Source organism: Leptopilina boulardi, unplaced genomic scaffold, assembly GCF_019393585.1.
Source record: "Leptopilina boulardi isolate dan_hultmark-lab unplaced genomic scaffold, ZJU_Lbou_2.1 LbouV2_78, whole genome shotgun sequence".
In the NCBI taxonomy this organism is placed as follows: domain Eukaryota; kingdom Metazoa; phylum Arthropoda; class Insecta; order Hymenoptera; family Figitidae; genus Leptopilina; species Leptopilina boulardi.
In genome coordinates, this window is record NW_026138025.1 from 27,048 (window position 1) to 44,888 (window position 17,841).

A 17,841-nucleotide genomic window follows, 5' to 3' on the forward strand; every position below is an offset into this window, starting at 1 on the left:
TATTTTTTATTATTTTTTTATAATATATAATAAAAAAAAGTGAACGGCGAAATAATAAAGTGTGACTTAAAAAAATTATAATAACTTTATTTAAAAAAAAAAATGTTTCAAACTAGAGAAATTATTGTGTTAAAAGTTTTCCATATATATTTTTTTAGTATAACATTTGAAATATAAAGTATTATTTAATAAAAAATTTATATAAAAAAAGAGAATATTTATTAAAATTCAATTTTAATATATAATAAATATATCGAGTGTTTATTTGCGTATAAATTATAAATAGAAAATGAAAAATTCATATTCGTATGGAAATATATTGTCACGGCTCTCATTTATGTAATTATAAAATAAAAACTTGTTTTCTTTATTTAAAAAGAAGATAAAATTTAGTTTTTTTTTAAATAAATTTTTTTATAAATATTTAGAAAATATAATTTTATTTATAAATTTTTGTATATTTTTGGTATATTTTTTTTATATTTTTGTATTAATTTTTTTCTAGATGGATTTTTAATATATTTTTCAAAAATTATAAAAATAATGATGATAATTTAGAATTTAATTATTTTCAAATACCAAAGAAACAGGACTCTCATTATTTATATAAAAAAATTCACGACTCATGGAATATTGAAATTGAAAAAAAGAAAAAAAATTCTTCAAACTCACCAATTTCATTGAAACAAGTGATAATGAATATTTTTGGTGTTGATATTTTATTTATAGGTCTTATTCAATTGATTTCTGAATCTTTTATAAGGTTTGGGACAAATTAAGTAAAATTAAAATTTTAATTCTAATTTAATTCTGAAATCATTGGTAATAATTTTTTATTTTTTTTACTTTAATTATTTTTATATTGGAAAAGTTTATTTATTTTTTTTTTTTTTTGAAAATTAATTTTAAAAAAATGTATATTTTTTCATTTTTTAGAGCATTACAACCGCTATTGTTGACAAAATTGTTGAGATATTTTGAAGAAAACACAAAAACATCAACAAACGAGGCATGCATTTGGGCAATTGGAATTATTATTTGTCTATTGATTCAAATAAATTTTTTTCACAATATACTCAATATAATGACAATTTTAGGATTAAAAATAAAAATTGCTTATTGTTCTTTGATTTATAGTAAAATCTTAAAAATGTCCACAACATGTTTGGAGGAAAAAACTTCGATTCTGGAGGTATCAAAAATAAAAAAAAAAATTTTTAATTAAATTAAATTATAAAAATTTAATTAAAAATAGAATTAAATTAAATTAAAAAATAGAATAAATTAAAATACAGATTGTCAAACTTGTAACAAATGATGCTGAAGCAATTCAATCATCATTAATGTATTTACATTATTTTTGGATGATACCATTTCAAGGAATTCTCATTGCATATTTAATTTACATTCATGTGGGATTTATTGCAATTTCCGGTGTTTCACTATTTTTTCTATTTATTCCAATCCAAGGTGTGCATAGACAAGAAAATCATCAATTTTTTTTTCTCCATTAATTTATTATTTCGTATTTTTCAGGATTTTTCACTAAATTAACGTCACGATTATTATTGAAAATTGAAGTAAAAACCAAAGAAAGATTAAAATTACAAAATCAAATTATTGATTGTATAGAAAATATAAAAATATTTGTCTGGGAAAAGAAATTTATTGATGCTGTTAACAATATCAGAAAGTTAGTTATTCCCACTGTGATCAGGAAATTAAATTTTTATTAAATTTTTGTAATTAATTAATTTACTTTAATTATTTAATTAATTAATTAATTATTTTATTAATTCATTTAATTAATTAATTATTTCATTAATTCATTTAATTAATTCATTATTTCGTTAATTAATTATTTCATTACCTAATTCATTATTTCATTAATTCATTTAATTAATTTAATTATTTCATTAATTATTTTATTAATTCATTATATCATTAATTCATTTAATTAATTTAATTATTTCATTAATTATTTTATTAATTCATTTAATTATTTCATTAATTACTTTATTAATTCATTTAATTATTTCATTAATTATTTTATTAATTCATTTAATTAATTCATTATTTCATTAATTCATTTAATTAATTTAATTATTTCATTAATTATTTTATTAGGTAATTCATTTCATTAATTAATTATTTCATTACCTAATTCATTTAATTAATTTAACTATTTAATTACCTAATTCATTTAATTAATTCATTATTTCATTAATTCATTTAATTAATTCATTATTTCATAACCTAATTAATTTAATTAATTTAATTATTTCATTAATTATTTTATTAGGTAATTCATTTCATTAATTAATTTTTTCATTACCAAATTCATTTAATTAATTCATTATTTCATTAATTCATTTAATTAATTTAATTATTTCATAACCTAATTCATTTAATTAATTTAATTATTTCATTAATTATTTTATTAATTCATTTAATTAATTCACTATTTCATTAATTCATTTAATTAATTTAATTATTTCATTAATTATTTTATTAATTCATTTAATTAATTCATTATTTCATTAATTCATTTAATTAATTTAATTATTTCATTAATTATTTTATTAGGTAATTCATTTCATTAATTAATTATTTCATTACCTAATTCATTTAATTAATTTAACTATTTAATTACCTAATTCATTTAATTAATTCATTATTTCATTAATTCATTTAATTAATTCATTATTTCATAACCTAATTAATTTAATTAATTTAATTATTTCATTAATTATTTTATTAGGTAATTCATTTCATTAATTAATTTTTTCATTACCAAATTCATTTAATTAATTCATTATTTCATTAATTCATTTAATTAATTTAATTATTTCATAACCTAATTCATTTAATTAATTTAATTATTTCATTAATTATTTTATTAATTCATTTAATTAATTCACTATTTCATTAATTCATTTAATTAATTTAATTATTTCATTAATTATTTTATTAATTCATTTAATTAATTCATTATTTCATTAATTAATTATTTCATAACCTAATTCATTTAATTAATTTAATCATTTCATTAATTATTTTATTAATTCATTTAATTAATTCATTTAATTAATTTAATTATTTCATTAATTATTTTTTTAGGTAATTCATTTCATTAATTAATTATTTCATTACCTAATTCATTTAATTAATTTAATTATTTCATTAATTATTTTATTAATTCATTTAATTAATTCATTAACTAATTCAATTTATTTAATTTTTAGATACGAAATTTATCAGCTATTTAAATTCAATGTCATCAAATTAATTATATTTTCATCATTATTTTACATTTCCCGATTGTCTATGATCATTACATTTATATTTTTTGTCATCTTCCAACGAAACATGAAAATGGAAACATTTTTTCTTCTCGTACTCTATTTTATGGAATTACAAATTCTCATCAATTACTATTTACCACTAGGTAAGTTTACAAATAAATTTTTTTTCTTTGATTCAAAATAAATGCAAAAAAAGAATTTAATTTTAGGACTTGAAAAAATTAATAATGGAATTTCAGCACTTCGATTAATTCAGGAATTTATGAATCTTGACGAAATGGAAATTAAAAAAAACAAAATTAACAAAAACAAAATTTTTTTACATCTTAATAATATAAATTTGAATTCAATAACAAAAGAAAATGAAATTAATTTTTCACCAAAACCTGCTTCGTTTACAGCAATTGTTGGTGAAACAAAAAAATTATCGTCAATAATTCTTCAAGAATTGCCAATAGCATCGGGAATTGTTAATATTAATGGAAATATTGCCTATGTTAGTAAAAATCCGTGGATATTTTCAGGAACAATTCGTGAAAATATAATTTTTAATAATCCAATAAATCAAAAACATTATGAAAAAATAATTAATATTTTTAAATTGGAAAAAGATTTAATTCAATTACCAATGAAGGATAATACAAAAATTAATGGGAATAAAATTAATATCACCGAGGAATTAAAAATAAAATTAGCACTAGCTCGAGCTATTTATTCTAATGCTGATATTTATCTTCTAGATGATCCATTTGAAAAAATTAATTCCAAAATTACCAATTATATATTTAAAGAAATTTTATGTAAATTATTAAAAAACAAAATAAGAATTCTCCTGACAAATCATCATCAAAAACATCTTCAATATGTTGAGAAAATTTATTATCTCTCCAATGATGAAATAAAAATCAATTACAAAAAGAATGGAAAAAAATTAATAATCAATCAGCCATTATTAAATGATAATTTTAAAAAATATGAAACTCTTGAATCTAATGTTGAAATTACAGGAAATATTTATTTGCAACTATTAAAATCAGTGGAAAATTGGTGGTTAATTGGAATTTATTTTATTTTATTATGCACTTGTCAAATTGCAATTACTGCTGTTGATTATTTTATTACACATTGGACAATAACTGGTTTATGCAATAATTTACATGAGAATATTGATCATCATTTAGTGACATATTCGAGAGTTTGTTCAAAAATTAAACACTGGAATTATATATACATATTTGGTGGACTTCTGATATTTGCAATAATTGGAATAAATTTAAATGTTCTAATATTTGGGAAAATTTGTAAAAATGCTTCTAATAGATTGCATACATTATTGTTTCAGTCAATGATACATGGAAGTATGAGATACTTTTATAAGAATAATGCTGGAAATATTTTAAAAAGGTATAGAATTGATTTTAAAATCATTATGAAATAATTAGAATGATTTTTGAATTAAGGAATTGGACTATTAGGGAATTATTATTAGATTACTGCTTTCTGTTTAGATTCTCCATGGACATGGAAATAGTTGATAGAACTTTACCCAAAGCAATACACGATGTCCTCTTTATCAGCATATCAATAATTTCACTAATAAGTCTAACAATAATTATCAATTACTGGCTGATGATTCCAATAATATTCACTGGCTTATTTCTCTATAATTTAACGAACATGTACCTCAAGGCTAGCACAACTCTAAAGCAATTGAATGCCATAAGTAATTATGAGTTTTCCTAATCAAATCATGTACTTACAAATTGTCTAAATTTACTTAATTCCTAAATTTCTTAATTCCTAAATTTCTTAATTCCTAAATTTCTTAATTCCTAAATTTCTTAATTCCTAAATTTCTTAATTCCTAAATATCTAATTTCCTAAATTCTTAACATTTTTAATTCAGAACAATCGGAATTTTTGGAAACAGTGACAGACACTCTCAATGGTTTATCAACAATTCGCTCAGCAGGAGGAGAAGAATTTATCACTGAAAAATTTCATAAACGTCATAATGAATATATCAAAATTTCCACAATTCTTCTACAAATGTCTTGTGGTTTTCGTTATTATATTGATATTATCATTTTAATTTACTTGACAATTGTTTGCTATACATTTATTTTATCAGAAAAATTTTTTACAATCAGTAATGTGGGTTTAATTATCACCCAATCGTTTGCAATAATTACCACATTAAAATGGGGAATTTTTCAAATAACTGAAATAAATAATGAAATGTCATTGTCTGTGAAAAGAATTCTTGAAAATATTGAAAAGGAAAAATTTGTTGATTACAATGACGAAATTCATTTAAAAGAACCACATTCAAATTGGCCAATTAATGGTTCGATAAAATTTCAAAATGTTTCTTTTAAATATTGTAAAAATGATATGGCAATTTTGAAAAATATTAATTTTACAATTTCATCGGGTGAAAAAATTGGAATTTTAGACGAAACAAATTCATTAATTGCTGCATTATTTCGTTTTGGATTTATTGAAGGGCAAATTCTCATCGATGGTGTATCAACAAAAATTTTAGATCTTTATAAATTACGTTCTAAAATTAGTTATATATCACGAGATGTGAAATTTTTTGACGGTACACTGCGTCAAAATCTCGATCCATTTGATGATAATTCGGATGCTGATATTTATCATGCACTAAATACTGTGGGATTGGATATTAATAGAGATGGACTTGAAACAATTATTACTGATGGAGAAAATTTTAGTTATAAAGAAAAAAAATTAATTTCCCTTACTCGTGCATTAATTAGGCGAAATAAAATTCTTGTCATTGATGATGATGATGATGATGATGATGATGATGATGATGATGATTTTGAAATGACAATCAATAAATTTAGAGATTGTACAATTTTTGTCATTACTGATAAATTGAATAGTTTTATGAATTGTGACAAAATTATTGTTCTCAGTGATGGTCAACTTGTTGTAAGTACACTTTTTTTGGCCTAAAACTTTAAACATAACCTAAAAAATAAAAAAAAAAATTTAGAAATTATTTTAATTCTATTTTAAATAAAAATTTTTTTTTTAGGAATTTGGTCATCCTCTGGAATTGGTTAAGAAGAATAATGGAATATTTTCCAATATGGTGAAAAATATTACTGAAAATTGATATAAATATGCGATAATAAATTTATGTTTAAATAAATTATGCATTTTTAATTGTCCTTCGCTTTTTTTGAGGTTATATTCGTAACTTCTGGCGCTTCTGGCAATTAAATTTTGAGGTTAGGTTCGCATATGAAACCTCTAATTTTTTTCAAGTTATGTTCCTGACTTTTGTCAATAAAATTTTGAGGTTAGGTTCGTCTTTTAGTGACGCATATGAAACCTCTAATTTTTTTCAGGTTATGTTCCTGACTTTTGTGAATTAAATTTTGAGGTTATGTTCGAAATTTCCAATTAAAAATAGAAAATAAAATTTCTTACTTTATTTTGTGTCATATAAAATTCGAAAATTTAAAAAAAAAAGGAAATAATATATTTAAAAAATTATTTTTGCAAAAAAATCAAAAACATTTATTAAAAAATTAAAAAAATATTTTTTTTTTGTATTTTTTCCTTAAAAAGTACTTAATAGTAACTTTGTTTCTAAAAATGAAAAATAATATATATTATTATAAATGTTAGCAAATTTTTTTCTCTTTCAAATACTTGTAAAATTTATCGCTACTTTGATAATTATTAAGTTAAATACTCGTTTTTTTTTTTTTTTTTTTTTTTTTTTATAAATAAAGTTTTTGAAACAAAAAATTATTTTTCTTTTAAACTCACTCATATTATTTGTTTACAGGGAATTGACATTTTATGTTTTTATTATAAATTTACATAATAGACGAATTATCTTATCTATAAGTTCCTTGACGTTTTTTCTACAAATTATAAATATGTTGAACGAAAAAAAAGAAGAGAAAAACATTTAAAATATAAAAAAAAGAAAAACAATGCATTTTAGTTTGCAAATTGTTGTCTAATAAAACATTCACGGAAAATTAACACACTTTTTAAATTAATAGAGAAAAAACGTTTAATTTAATTTTTTTTTTAATAAATAGAAATAAAATTAATTTATATATATATATATCATTTTATATAAAAATATATAATAAAAAAAGTAGAAATAATTTTTTTTTTTATTAAAAATATTGTTTAAAAAATAATTTTTTATTTGTAGAAAAAGAAATATTTGAAAAGAGAAAAATTAAATTTTTATTAATTTTTATATGTAACGAATTTTTTTTTTTTTTTTTTTTTGCCAATATTATATTATCTAAATTTTCTGTTACGTAATTTTATTGACGTATTTTTATTACAACTGGTTGTGAAATTTAATAATAAATTAAGGAACAAAAGATAAATAAATATATTATGTTTTCCGTTAACATTATCATTGGTTAATAATAAAACTTCAAGTCATGGTTGAAAAAAATTTTTAATCATGGAAAGAAATGAAAAAAAAGAAGTGAAAAATCCAAGGGAAAATGCAAATATTTTCTCAGTTCTCACATTTGCGTATGTATTTTAAAAATAATTTTCTTTTTTCAGAATTTTTCATCAATTTATTTTATTACTAATTAAATATTAATTATAATGAATTATTATTAATTATTTTTAATCACTACTAATTAATTTATAATAATAACAAATTAATTTATAAATTTTATTCATTATTCTTAATTCTCGTTAATTAATTATTATTTAATTTTAACTATTACTAATTAATTATTAATTAATTTCAACTATATTTAATTAATTATTAATTAATTTCAACTATATTTAATTAATTATTAATTATAATTAATTATTACAATTTATTGTTAATTGTTATTAATTATAATAATTTATAGCTAATTGTTATTAATTATTACTAATTAATACTAATTGTTATTAACAAATTAAATATTAATTAATTATTTGCTTTTAATTAATTTCATTATTCAAAAATAATTAATTACTTATTAACTAATTAATAATTTCTAATTAATTACATCAATATTTAAATTAATCATATTAATGAAAATATGTATATGAATTTATTAATAATTTATTTATAATTAGTTAACAGTAAATTAATTATTAATTTATAGTAATTATTTACATTAACATGAATAATTAGGAAATTTAAGTATTATTAATTTATTATATATATATATATATATATGTAAATTAATTAATTTCACTTATTACAAATAGATCATTAATTTAATTAATAATTTGTTTATTAATAATTGGTTATTAATAAATTAATTATTAGTTTACCGTAATTATTAAGCAACAAATAATTCCAATAAGTTAATAAAAATAATTGAATTAGTTTATAATTTGTTAATTGTTAATTAGTATTAATTAATTAGTGAATTAATTATTAGTAAACTAATTATTAACAAATTAACTATTAAATATTAATTATATGAATACTTTAAAAAATTAATATTATGTTTATTAATAATTGTAATTAATAAAATTGTTACTAATAAATTAATTGTTAGTTTACAGTAATTATTAATAAGTTAACTGTCATTAAATGATTTTTTGCATATTCAAATTAATTTCGGTAAATAATTAGAAATAAATATAATTGAATTAATTAACAATCTGTTAATTAATAATTATCAGTAAATTAATTTTAATTAGTTTATAATAATTATTAACAAATGTAAATTAAATTTAATTAATTTAATTTAATTAATTTATTAATGATATATATATATAAATAAATATTTGAATTAATTTATTAATTAATTTGTAAAAAAATTATTTAAATAATGAATTTTTTATTATTTAAATAGAAAGAAAAAAAAAATTTTCTTTTTTCATTTTCTCAGGTGGGTTTTTAGAATTTTTTTCCTTGGTACTAAAAAAGATTTGGAGGTAACGGATCTTTATTCGCCATTAAAGGAGCACACCAGTAAACATTTAGGCGAAAATTTAGTGAAATTTTGGAAAGATGAACAAAGACGAAGTCACCAGAAAGGATTATCAAAAGCAAATTTATGTCGTGCACTTGCTCGTTGTTTTTGGAAAAGATTTTTATTTATTGGATTCTTTCAAGCATTCACTGAACTTGTCGTACGGTTGGTTGAAAAAAAAACTTACATTTTATTAAATAAAAAAAAAAAAAACAATTTGTGAAATAATTTTTTTTTTTAAATTATTTTTTATGTCTTAATTTAATTATTAATTATTAATTTTATTTTTCCAATTTGAAACAATATTAAATTGAAATTCCAAATTTGAATTTCGCGCCATTATCAGCAAAATTTGGACAAGGCGGGAAATTTAAAAAAAAAATTAAATTCTAGTTTTTTAATTAATTAATAAGAAATTAATTTTTCTTTTCTAGAATATATCAACCAATTTGTCTGGCAAAATTATTGGAAACTTTTAATTCAGGTGAAGTGTTAATGAACAATAATAGTTATTATTGGTCGGCAATTCTTGTTTGTTGTTTACTTTTACATTGTATTATTCATAATCTTTGTATTTATGCATTAACTCATTTGGGATTAAAAATGAGAATAGCTTGTGGAAGTTTGATTTATAGGAAAATTTTAAAAATGTCAAAAACATCCTTCAATGAAGGCTCAACTGCCGGTCAGGTAAATAAAAAAAAAAAAAAAAAAAAAAAAAAAAAAATTTCTTTTCCTCAATTTACAATAAATTAAATTTATTAAAATTAATTTTTTTAAATTAATTATAATTTATTTTAAATTTATTACGATTTTTTTGTTTAAACAATTTATTTACATAATTAATTTAAACAAATTAATTTATATAATTAATTTAAATAAATTAATTTATATAATTTATTACAATAATTTATTTAAACAATTTATTTAATAACAATATTATTAAAATAATTTAGTTAAACAATTTATTCAAACAATTTATTTTAACGACCATTTTGAGCAAATTAGTTAAACAATTTATGTAAATAATTTATGTATTCAAACAATTTATTTTAACGACCAATTTAAACAAATTATGTAAACAAATTATTTAAATAATTTATTGAAACGACAAATTTAAACAATTTATTGTAGGAAAATTAATTTAAATTTAAAATAATTTATTAAATTTTTTTTTAATAATTAATTAACTTGATTTGATTTATTTAAAAAAAAAATATATAAATAAAAAATTACGGAATTTTTTTTCTTATGATTGGAAAAAAAAATTATTAAAAAATAAATTATTATAATCAAATAATATTAATTTTTATTTTCAGATTGTAAATATTGTGAGCAATGACATTAATAATTTGGACTTGTCATTTGTTTATTTACATTATTTTTGGATTTCACCACTTCAAGCAATAATTATCGTTTACATTATGTACACTGAATTGAAAATGTCAGCAGTTTATGGAATTTTTGTACTTTTTCTCAACATAGTAATGCTAAGTAATGAAAATAATTTTTTAATTTAATATTTAATCTAAAACAATTAAAAAATTAATTAATTGGAAATTTTTTTTGAAAATTAAATTTTAACAATAAACAAATTAAATAATTTTTTTTTTCTCAAAAATTTATTAATTACACAATTTAATTAATTAAATTAAAAAATAAATAAATTAATTAAAATATAAATTAATTAAATTAAAAAATAAATTAATTAATTAAAATATAAATTAATTAAATTAAAAAATAAATTAATTAATTATAATAAAAATAATTTAATTATTAAAATTATTTTGCAATTTAAATTTAAAATTAATTTTTTATTACAAAAATAATTTCTAGTATCGGTTGGAACGTGTGTTCCAAAAATAACAATAAATGCCTCTCTCAAAACTGATGAAAGATTACGGCTAATGAGTGAAATAATTAGCGGAGTACAAGTCATTAAAATGTACGCGTGGGAAAAGCCATTTTCATATCTAATTCAACAAGCCAGAAAGTAAGTTTCTTTTTTTTAAAGAAATAAAAATATATTTACAAAAAAAAAAAAATTTTTTATTTCATGATTCACTTCAGATGAAACGACCCAAAATGGGTCATTTTATAAAGAATGAAACAGAAAAATATTTTTGTTACACTTTATGTTTCGCATTAATGGAAAAATTTTTTTTTAATCTGAAAATTTATTTTCCAAATTCAATTATTATTTTTTTTTTTTTTTTTTGAAAAAATAATTTTGAGACAAAAAAATTTTTTTAATCTGAAAATTTATTTTTCAAATTCAATTATTTAAAAAAAAATAATAATTTTGGGACAAAATTTCTTTTTTTATCTGAAAATTTATTTTTTTCAAATTATTTTTTGAAAAAAATATTTTCGGGACAAAAAAAATTTTTTTTCCTACATTTTTTTAATATATGTAATATTATATTTTTTCCCCTAGAAATGAAATAAAAGCAATTAAAAAGAGTTTATTTATTGACGCTATACAATTGACGTACGATAGCTATATTCCTCGTCTTTGCCTTTTTGTAACAATTGTCAGTTACGCCCTTTCAGGAAATTCATTATCTGCACAATTGGTTTTTGCAATAACTGGCTATTACAATATTATGAGATACACAGTTAATTTATTATTACAATGTGGTAAGAATATTGAATAAAAAAAAAAATTACTACGTAGTAAAATTTTTTTTCAAAACTATTTTTATTATAATTATTATAAATTTAATTATTTATTTAACAATTTATTTAAATTATTATTTTTATCATGGTTCAAAAAAAAAAAAAAAAAAAAAAAATGTTGGTACCAGGAATCGAACTCTGATCAATAATTTACAAGTCAAGTACCTTATCCACGCTACTAATTTCTAAAGAAAAATAATTTCACATTATACGACTTTTTTACTTTATTCTTCAACTATTTTACATTTGTTTTACATTAAATTTTAGCCAATAATTTATGTGATACTATTTACAAAATATTTCTACAAAAAAAAAAAAAATTAATTTTATTTTAAAACATTTTTTTTTCCATTAGGAGTACAATATTGTGGCAAAGCAGTGTCGACAATAAAAAGAATTGAAGAATTCTTAAACACAGCGGAAAATCAACAAATGAAGATGATTACATTAAATACTGATGATAGCATTTCTAAAATCGTGAAACCGGAAAAATTTATTGAATTAAAAAATGCATCAGTAAAATGGTCTTCAAATTCAAAATGTAATACTTTGAATAATATTAATTTTGAAGCTATCAATGATTCAATAACGGCAATAATTGGACCCGTTGGTTCAGGGAAAACAACACTTTTTCATGCAATACTACGTGAATTACCACTCACTTCCGGTAGTTTACGGGTGTCAGGAAAAATAGCCTACGTCAGTCAGGAGGCATGGATTTTTGCCTCAAGCATTCGACAAAATATTCTCTTTGGTCGTCCAATGGAAAAAAAACGCTACGAAACTGTCATTAATATTTGCCAATTGGATCATGATCTCGCAATGTTTCCTGATAAGGATCAAACGCTGATTGGTGAAAAAGGTGATTTTATTTTTTTTATCCAAAATTTACCAAATTAACAAAGCTGATAATCTTTTCCTGGCTAATGATTTTGGAATTGCTTTAGTACCAAGTCTCCGAATATTGGGAATTTAGTACCAAGTCTCCGAATGTTGGGATAAAAGCCAAAAATTAACAAAGCTGGTAATTTGCTGCCAAAGATTTTGGAATTTGTTTTAGTATCGAATTCCCAACATTCGGAGACTTGGTTCTAAATTCCCAAGATTCGGAGACTTGGTACGAAAATCCCAACATTCGGAGACTTGGTATTAAAGTGGTACCAGGACTTAGTACCAAGTCTCCGAATGTTGGAATTTTCGTACCAAGTCTCCGAATGTTAGAATTTTAGTTTCAAGTCTCCGAATGTTGGATTTTCGTACCAAGTCTCCGAATGTTGGGATAAAAGTAAATAATTAACAAAGCTGGTAATTTGGTGCCAAAGATTTTGGAATTTCCTTAAGTACCAAATTTCCAACATTCGGAGGCTTGGTACTAAAATCCCAACATTCGGAGACTTGGTATTAAAGTGGTACGAAAACTTAGTACCAAGTCTCCGAATGTGGGAATTTTAGTTTCAAGTCTCCGAATGTTGGGATTTTTGTACCAAGTCTCCGAATGTTGGGATAAAAGCCAATAATTAACAAAGCTGGTAATTTGGTGCCAAAGATTTTGGAATTTGTTTTAGTATCGAATTCCCAACATTCGGAGACTTGGTTCTAAATTCCCAAGATTTGGAGACTTGGTACGAAAATCCCAACATTCGGAGACTTGGTATTAAAGTGGTACCAGGACTTAGTACCAAGTCTCCGAATGTTGGAATTTTAGTTTCAAGTCTCCGAATGTTGGGATTTTCGTACCAAGTATCCGAATGTTGGGATAAAAGCCAATAATTAACAAAGCTGGTAATTTGGTGCCAAAGATTTTGGAATTTCCTTAAGTACCAAATTTCCAACATTCGGAGGCTTGGTACTAAAATCCCAACATTCGGAGACTTGGTACTAAATTCCCAAGATTCGGAGACTTGGTTCTAAAATCCCAACATTCGGAGACTTGGTATTAAAGTGGTACCAGGACTTAGTACCAAGTCTCCGAATATTGGAATTTTAGTTTCAAGCCTCCGAATGTTGGGAATTTGGTACAAAGTCTCCGAATGTTGGAATAAAAGCAAAAAATTAACAAACCTGGTAATTTTCTGCCAAAGATTTTGGAATTTTCTTAAGTAACAAATTCCCAACATTCGGAGGATTGCTATTAAAGTAGTACCAAGACTTAGTACGAAGTCTCCGAATGTTGGAAATTTAGTACAAAGTCTCCGAATCTTGGGATTTTAGTACAAAGTCTTCGAATATTTTAAGAATTAAATTTTTTTTCCAGGAATAACATTGAGCGGAGGACAACGAGCAAGAATCAGTCTGGCTCGAGCTGTCTATTCAGAAGCTGATATTTACCTTCTTGATGATCCACTATCAGCCGTTGACACACGAGTTGGGAGAATGATTTTTCAACAATGCATCACCGATTATCTTCGTGGTACAACAAGAATTTTAGTAACCCATCACTTTCAATATTTGAAGAACGTCGCTAAAATTTATGTCCTCAATAACGGATCCATTGAAACTAGTGGAACATTCCAAGAGCTACAAACCTCCAATTTAGATATGATAAAAACAATCCACGAGCTAGATGATTCAAAATCTGATGAAATGGATAGCAATGATATATTGGCAACACATTCATCGGAAGATAAAATGAAAGATGAGGAAACTGAAGAGGAAGCTGAGCATCGAAGTTTTGGTAGAATTTCCAGCAAGGTTTACTTTAAATATTTTAAATCCGTTGGTAGTTGGAGTTTTGTGACAATAATGTTTCTCATTACTATTTTAAATCAATTGATAGCAACTGGTGGCGATTATTTTGTTGCCTATTGGGTGAATAATGAGGGGAATTTAAATAAGTCGGTGATTTTGAAAGAGACGAGGAGTGGATTTAATAGAAATTGGTATATTGAGATTTATGGAATATTAACTCTATTGGCTGTTGTTATTATTTATGTGGATGTATTTACATTTTATGAAATGTGCATGAGAGCATCGAGGAGGCTTCATGGATTTTTGTTCTCGAGTATAATTCGTGCAACGATGTCATTTTTTTATAATAATCCGTCTGGAAGGATTATTAATAGGTGAGTTGGTTTTTTTGATGATTTTAATGGAATTAAAATTAATTGTGTGGAACAAAATGCTTCTAACGATTCTGAATCTAATTTTTCAGTTTAGTTCAGCTGCTGCAAAATTTTGTGCTTATTTCTTTTGGTGATGGTGCTGATTTTGCTTCTGCTGCTGCTTTTTTTGCCTCTGGTAATTTTGCTGCTGCTTTTTTGGATGCTTAATCTGTTGCATCTGTTGCTGCTTTTTTTGCCTCTGTTAATTTTGCTTCTGCTGCTGCTTTTTTTGCCTCTGGTAATTTTTCTTCTCCCACTGTTCCTCTTCCTTCTACTAATAATTAAATTTCCGTTTCAGATTCTCCAAAGATATGGGCACAGTTGACAGATTTCTCCCCAACAGTTTGATGGAAGTAATAAAAGTCTGTCTAATGGTAACATCAGTTATCATTATTTGTATCATCAATAATCCCTGGCTATTGCTACCAATTGTAATAGTTGGCTGGATATTTTACATTCTAAAAACAAATTATCTAAAAACAACACGTGATTTAAAACGTCTTGAAGGAATAAGTAATTATTAACTTTCAAAAAAATTCGTAACAACACCCAAATAATTATTTTTAACTTTTTCCAGCATCATCACCAGTCTTCAATCATCTAATTGCAACACTTCAAGGAATCACAATTATTCGTACCTTTAATGCTGAAATAATTCTTACAAAAGAATTTGACAATCATCAAGATCTTCATTCATCAGCAGTCTATCTATTATTATCATGTGGCTATTGTTTTATCTATTATTTGGAATTTTTATCAGCTGTTTATGTTGCAATTGTTGTTTTTTCATTTCTTATCATTGATTTTGGACAAACAACAGCAAGTATTGGTCTTGTTATTTCACAATGTATTTTTCTGTCAAATATGTTGCATTGGGGTATCATTGAAATGGCAAATTTGGAAAATCAAATGACATCAGTTGAACGTATAGTGGAGTATACAAATGTTGAGGAGGAGAAATATTTGGAAAGTGATTCGGATAATAAAATACCCGAACAATGGCCACAAGAGGGTCGTATTGAATTTTCAAATGTTTCATTGCGTTACAATCCAATAAAGGAGGCGGTGTTGAAAAATTTAAATTTTACAATTCAACCAAGGGAAAAAGTGGGAATTGTTGGTAGAACCGGTGCGGGAAAAACTTCATTAATTACGTCACTATTTCGATTGGCACACTTGGAGGGTGAAATTTATATTGATGGGATACCAACAAGTAAAATGTCACTCTATGATTTACGATCGAAACTCAGTATTATACCACAGGAACCTTTACTTTTTGCTGGAAGTCTACGAATAAATTTAGATCCATTTGATGAATTTGCCGATGAAGATCTTTGGAGTGCATTAAATGATGTGGAACTTAAGGATATGGTTATTAAAATGGAAGCCGGTTTGGAGGCAAGTGTTTCTGATGGTGGTTCTAATTTTAGTGTTGGTCAAAGACAATTACTTTGTTTGGCAAGGGCCATTGTGAGAAATAGTCGAATTTTGGTATTAGACGAGGCAACGGCTAATGTTGATCCAAAAACTGATGATTTAATACAAAGGACAATTAGAAAACGTTTTAAGGATTGTACTGTTCTTATTATTGCTCATCGATTGAATACTGTTATGGATTCGGATAAAATAATTGTCATGGATTCTGGATTTCTTGTGGTAGGCATTTGTTTTTTTGATGATGTTTCTTTTCCTTCTGGTAAAAATTATTTTTCTACTGCTCAACCTTGTGATTCTGATGCTTAATCTGTTGCTGCTGCTTTTTTTGCCTCTGTTAATTTTGCATCTGCTTAATCTGTTGCATCTGCTGCTGCTTTTTTTGCCTCTGTTAATTTTGCTTCTGCTTAATCTGTTGCATCTGCTGCTGCTTTTTTTGCCTCTGTTAATTTTGCATCTGCTTAATCTGTTGCATCTGCTGCTGCTTTTTTTGACCTCTGTTAATTTTGCTTCTTCTTCTGCTTAATCTGTTTCTTTTCCTTCAGCTAAAAATTATTTTTCTGCTGCTTAATCTTTTGCTTCTGCTGCTTCTGTTTCTATTTATTCTGCTTAAATTTTTGCTTCCGCTGCTGCTGCTGCTGCTTTATCTGCTGATAAAAATTATTTTTCCGCTTCTCAGACCTTTTGCTTATGCTGTTTCTTTTTCTTCTGCTAAAGATTATTTTTCTGCTTCTTAATCTTTTGCTTCTGCTGCTTCTAATTCTTTGTCTTCTGCTAAAAATTATTTTTCTGCTTCTTCTGCTGCTACTGTTTTTTTTGATGCTGTTTCCTTTTTCTTTTGCCTTTTTTTTTCTTCTTTTGTTTTTTGAATTTTTTATTAATTTTGGTAGTAATTAATGCCACAATTGCTTCGAAATTTTAGGCAATGGATCATCCTTATAAATTATTGGAAAGAGGAGAAGGTCTCTTTTATGAAATGGTTCAACAAACTGGTCCAGAAATGGCTAAAGTTCTTACGGAAATGGCAAAAAATTCTAGTTCAAATCATATTTAAATTATTAATATAAAAAATTAATAAAAATTATTAATTATTTAATAGAACAATAAATAAATGTAATAATAATAAATTAAAAATTAATTAATTAATAATAAAGAAATAATAATAATAATAATAAATTAATAAATAATAAACAAATAAATAATAATTAATATAATAATAATTAATAATTATAATTACTAATAATAATAATTATTTTTATTAATTATTATTTTTATTATTATTATCAATAATTATTAATAATTATTTTTTTTTTTAAATGTATAATTTTTTTTTATAAAAATAAAAAAAAAAAATTTTTCTCTCTTTCTAATTTTCAT

At 22.6% G+C, this 17,841-nt stretch overlaps 2 protein-coding genes across 3 annotated transcripts; both read left to right on the forward strand.

Annotated features, from left to right (window-relative positions):
- The first annotated feature begins 53 nt into the window (after window positions 1–53).
- On the forward strand, window positions 54–6,466 carry LOC127290647 (probable multidrug resistance-associated protein lethal(2)03659). Of its 2 annotated transcripts, none has more exons than XM_051319355.1 (10): window positions 54–339; window positions 506–763; window positions 937–1,192; window positions 1,296–1,470; window positions 1,537–1,693; window positions 3,246–3,448; window positions 3,515–4,709; window positions 4,814–5,028; window positions 5,212–6,266; window positions 6,373–6,466. In XM_051319355.1, exons 1-10 carry the CDS (start codon window positions 290–292, stop codon window positions 6,451–6,453), a joined length of 3,645 nt encoding a protein of 1,214 aa, XP_051175312.1. In that variant the 5' UTR covers window positions 54–289; the 3' UTR covers window positions 6,454–6,466. The 2 variants fall into 2 exon arrangements, with proteins under 2 accessions (XP_051175312.1, XP_051175313.1); XM_051319356.1 differs by having other exon boundaries at window positions 1,296–1,434.
- A 1,140-nt stretch (window positions 6,467–7,606) lies between these two features.
- Window positions 7,607–17,588, forward strand: LOC127290639 (probable multidrug resistance-associated protein lethal(2)03659). The gene is made up of 11 exons (XM_051319344.1): window positions 7,607–7,853; window positions 9,167–9,415; window positions 9,685–9,940; window positions 10,570–10,744; window positions 11,087–11,243; window positions 11,688–11,890; window positions 12,285–12,791; window positions 14,184–14,991; window positions 15,329–15,543; window positions 15,608–16,686; window positions 17,387–17,588. Exons 1-11 carry the CDS (start codon window positions 7,780–7,782, stop codon window positions 17,516–17,518), a joined length of 3,855 nt encoding a protein of 1,284 aa, XP_051175301.1. The 5' UTR covers window positions 7,607–7,779; the 3' UTR covers window positions 17,519–17,588.
- Window positions 17,589–17,841: the final 253 nt, after the last annotated feature.

Excerpts from the sequence above, each read along its gene's own strand:
- LOC127290639 (XM_051319344.1), top strand. The coding sequence starts at position 7,780 with ATGGAAAGAAATGAAAAAAAAGAAGTGAAAAATCCAAGGGAAAATGCA. Across the intron at positions 11,244-11,687 it reads CTAATTCAACAAGCCAGAAA|AAATGAAATAAAAGCAATTA; the intron begins GTAAGTTTCTTT and ends TTTTTCCCCTAG. Across the intron at positions 12,792-14,183 it reads AACGCTGATTGGTGAAAAAG|GAATAACATTGAGCGGAGGA; the intron begins GTGATTTTATTT and ends TTTTTTTTCCAG.
- LOC127290647 (XM_051319355.1), top strand. The coding sequence starts at position 290 with ATGAAAAATTCATATTCGTATGGAAATATATTGTCACGGCTCTCATTT. Across the intron at positions 3,449-3,514 it reads CAATTACTATTTACCACTAG|GACTTGAAAAAATTAATAAT; the intron begins GTAAGTTTACAA and ends ATTTAATTTTAG. Across the intron at positions 5,029-5,211 it reads AAAGCAATTGAATGCCATAA|AACAATCGGAATTTTTGGAA; the intron begins GTAATTATGAGT and ends TTTTTAATTCAG.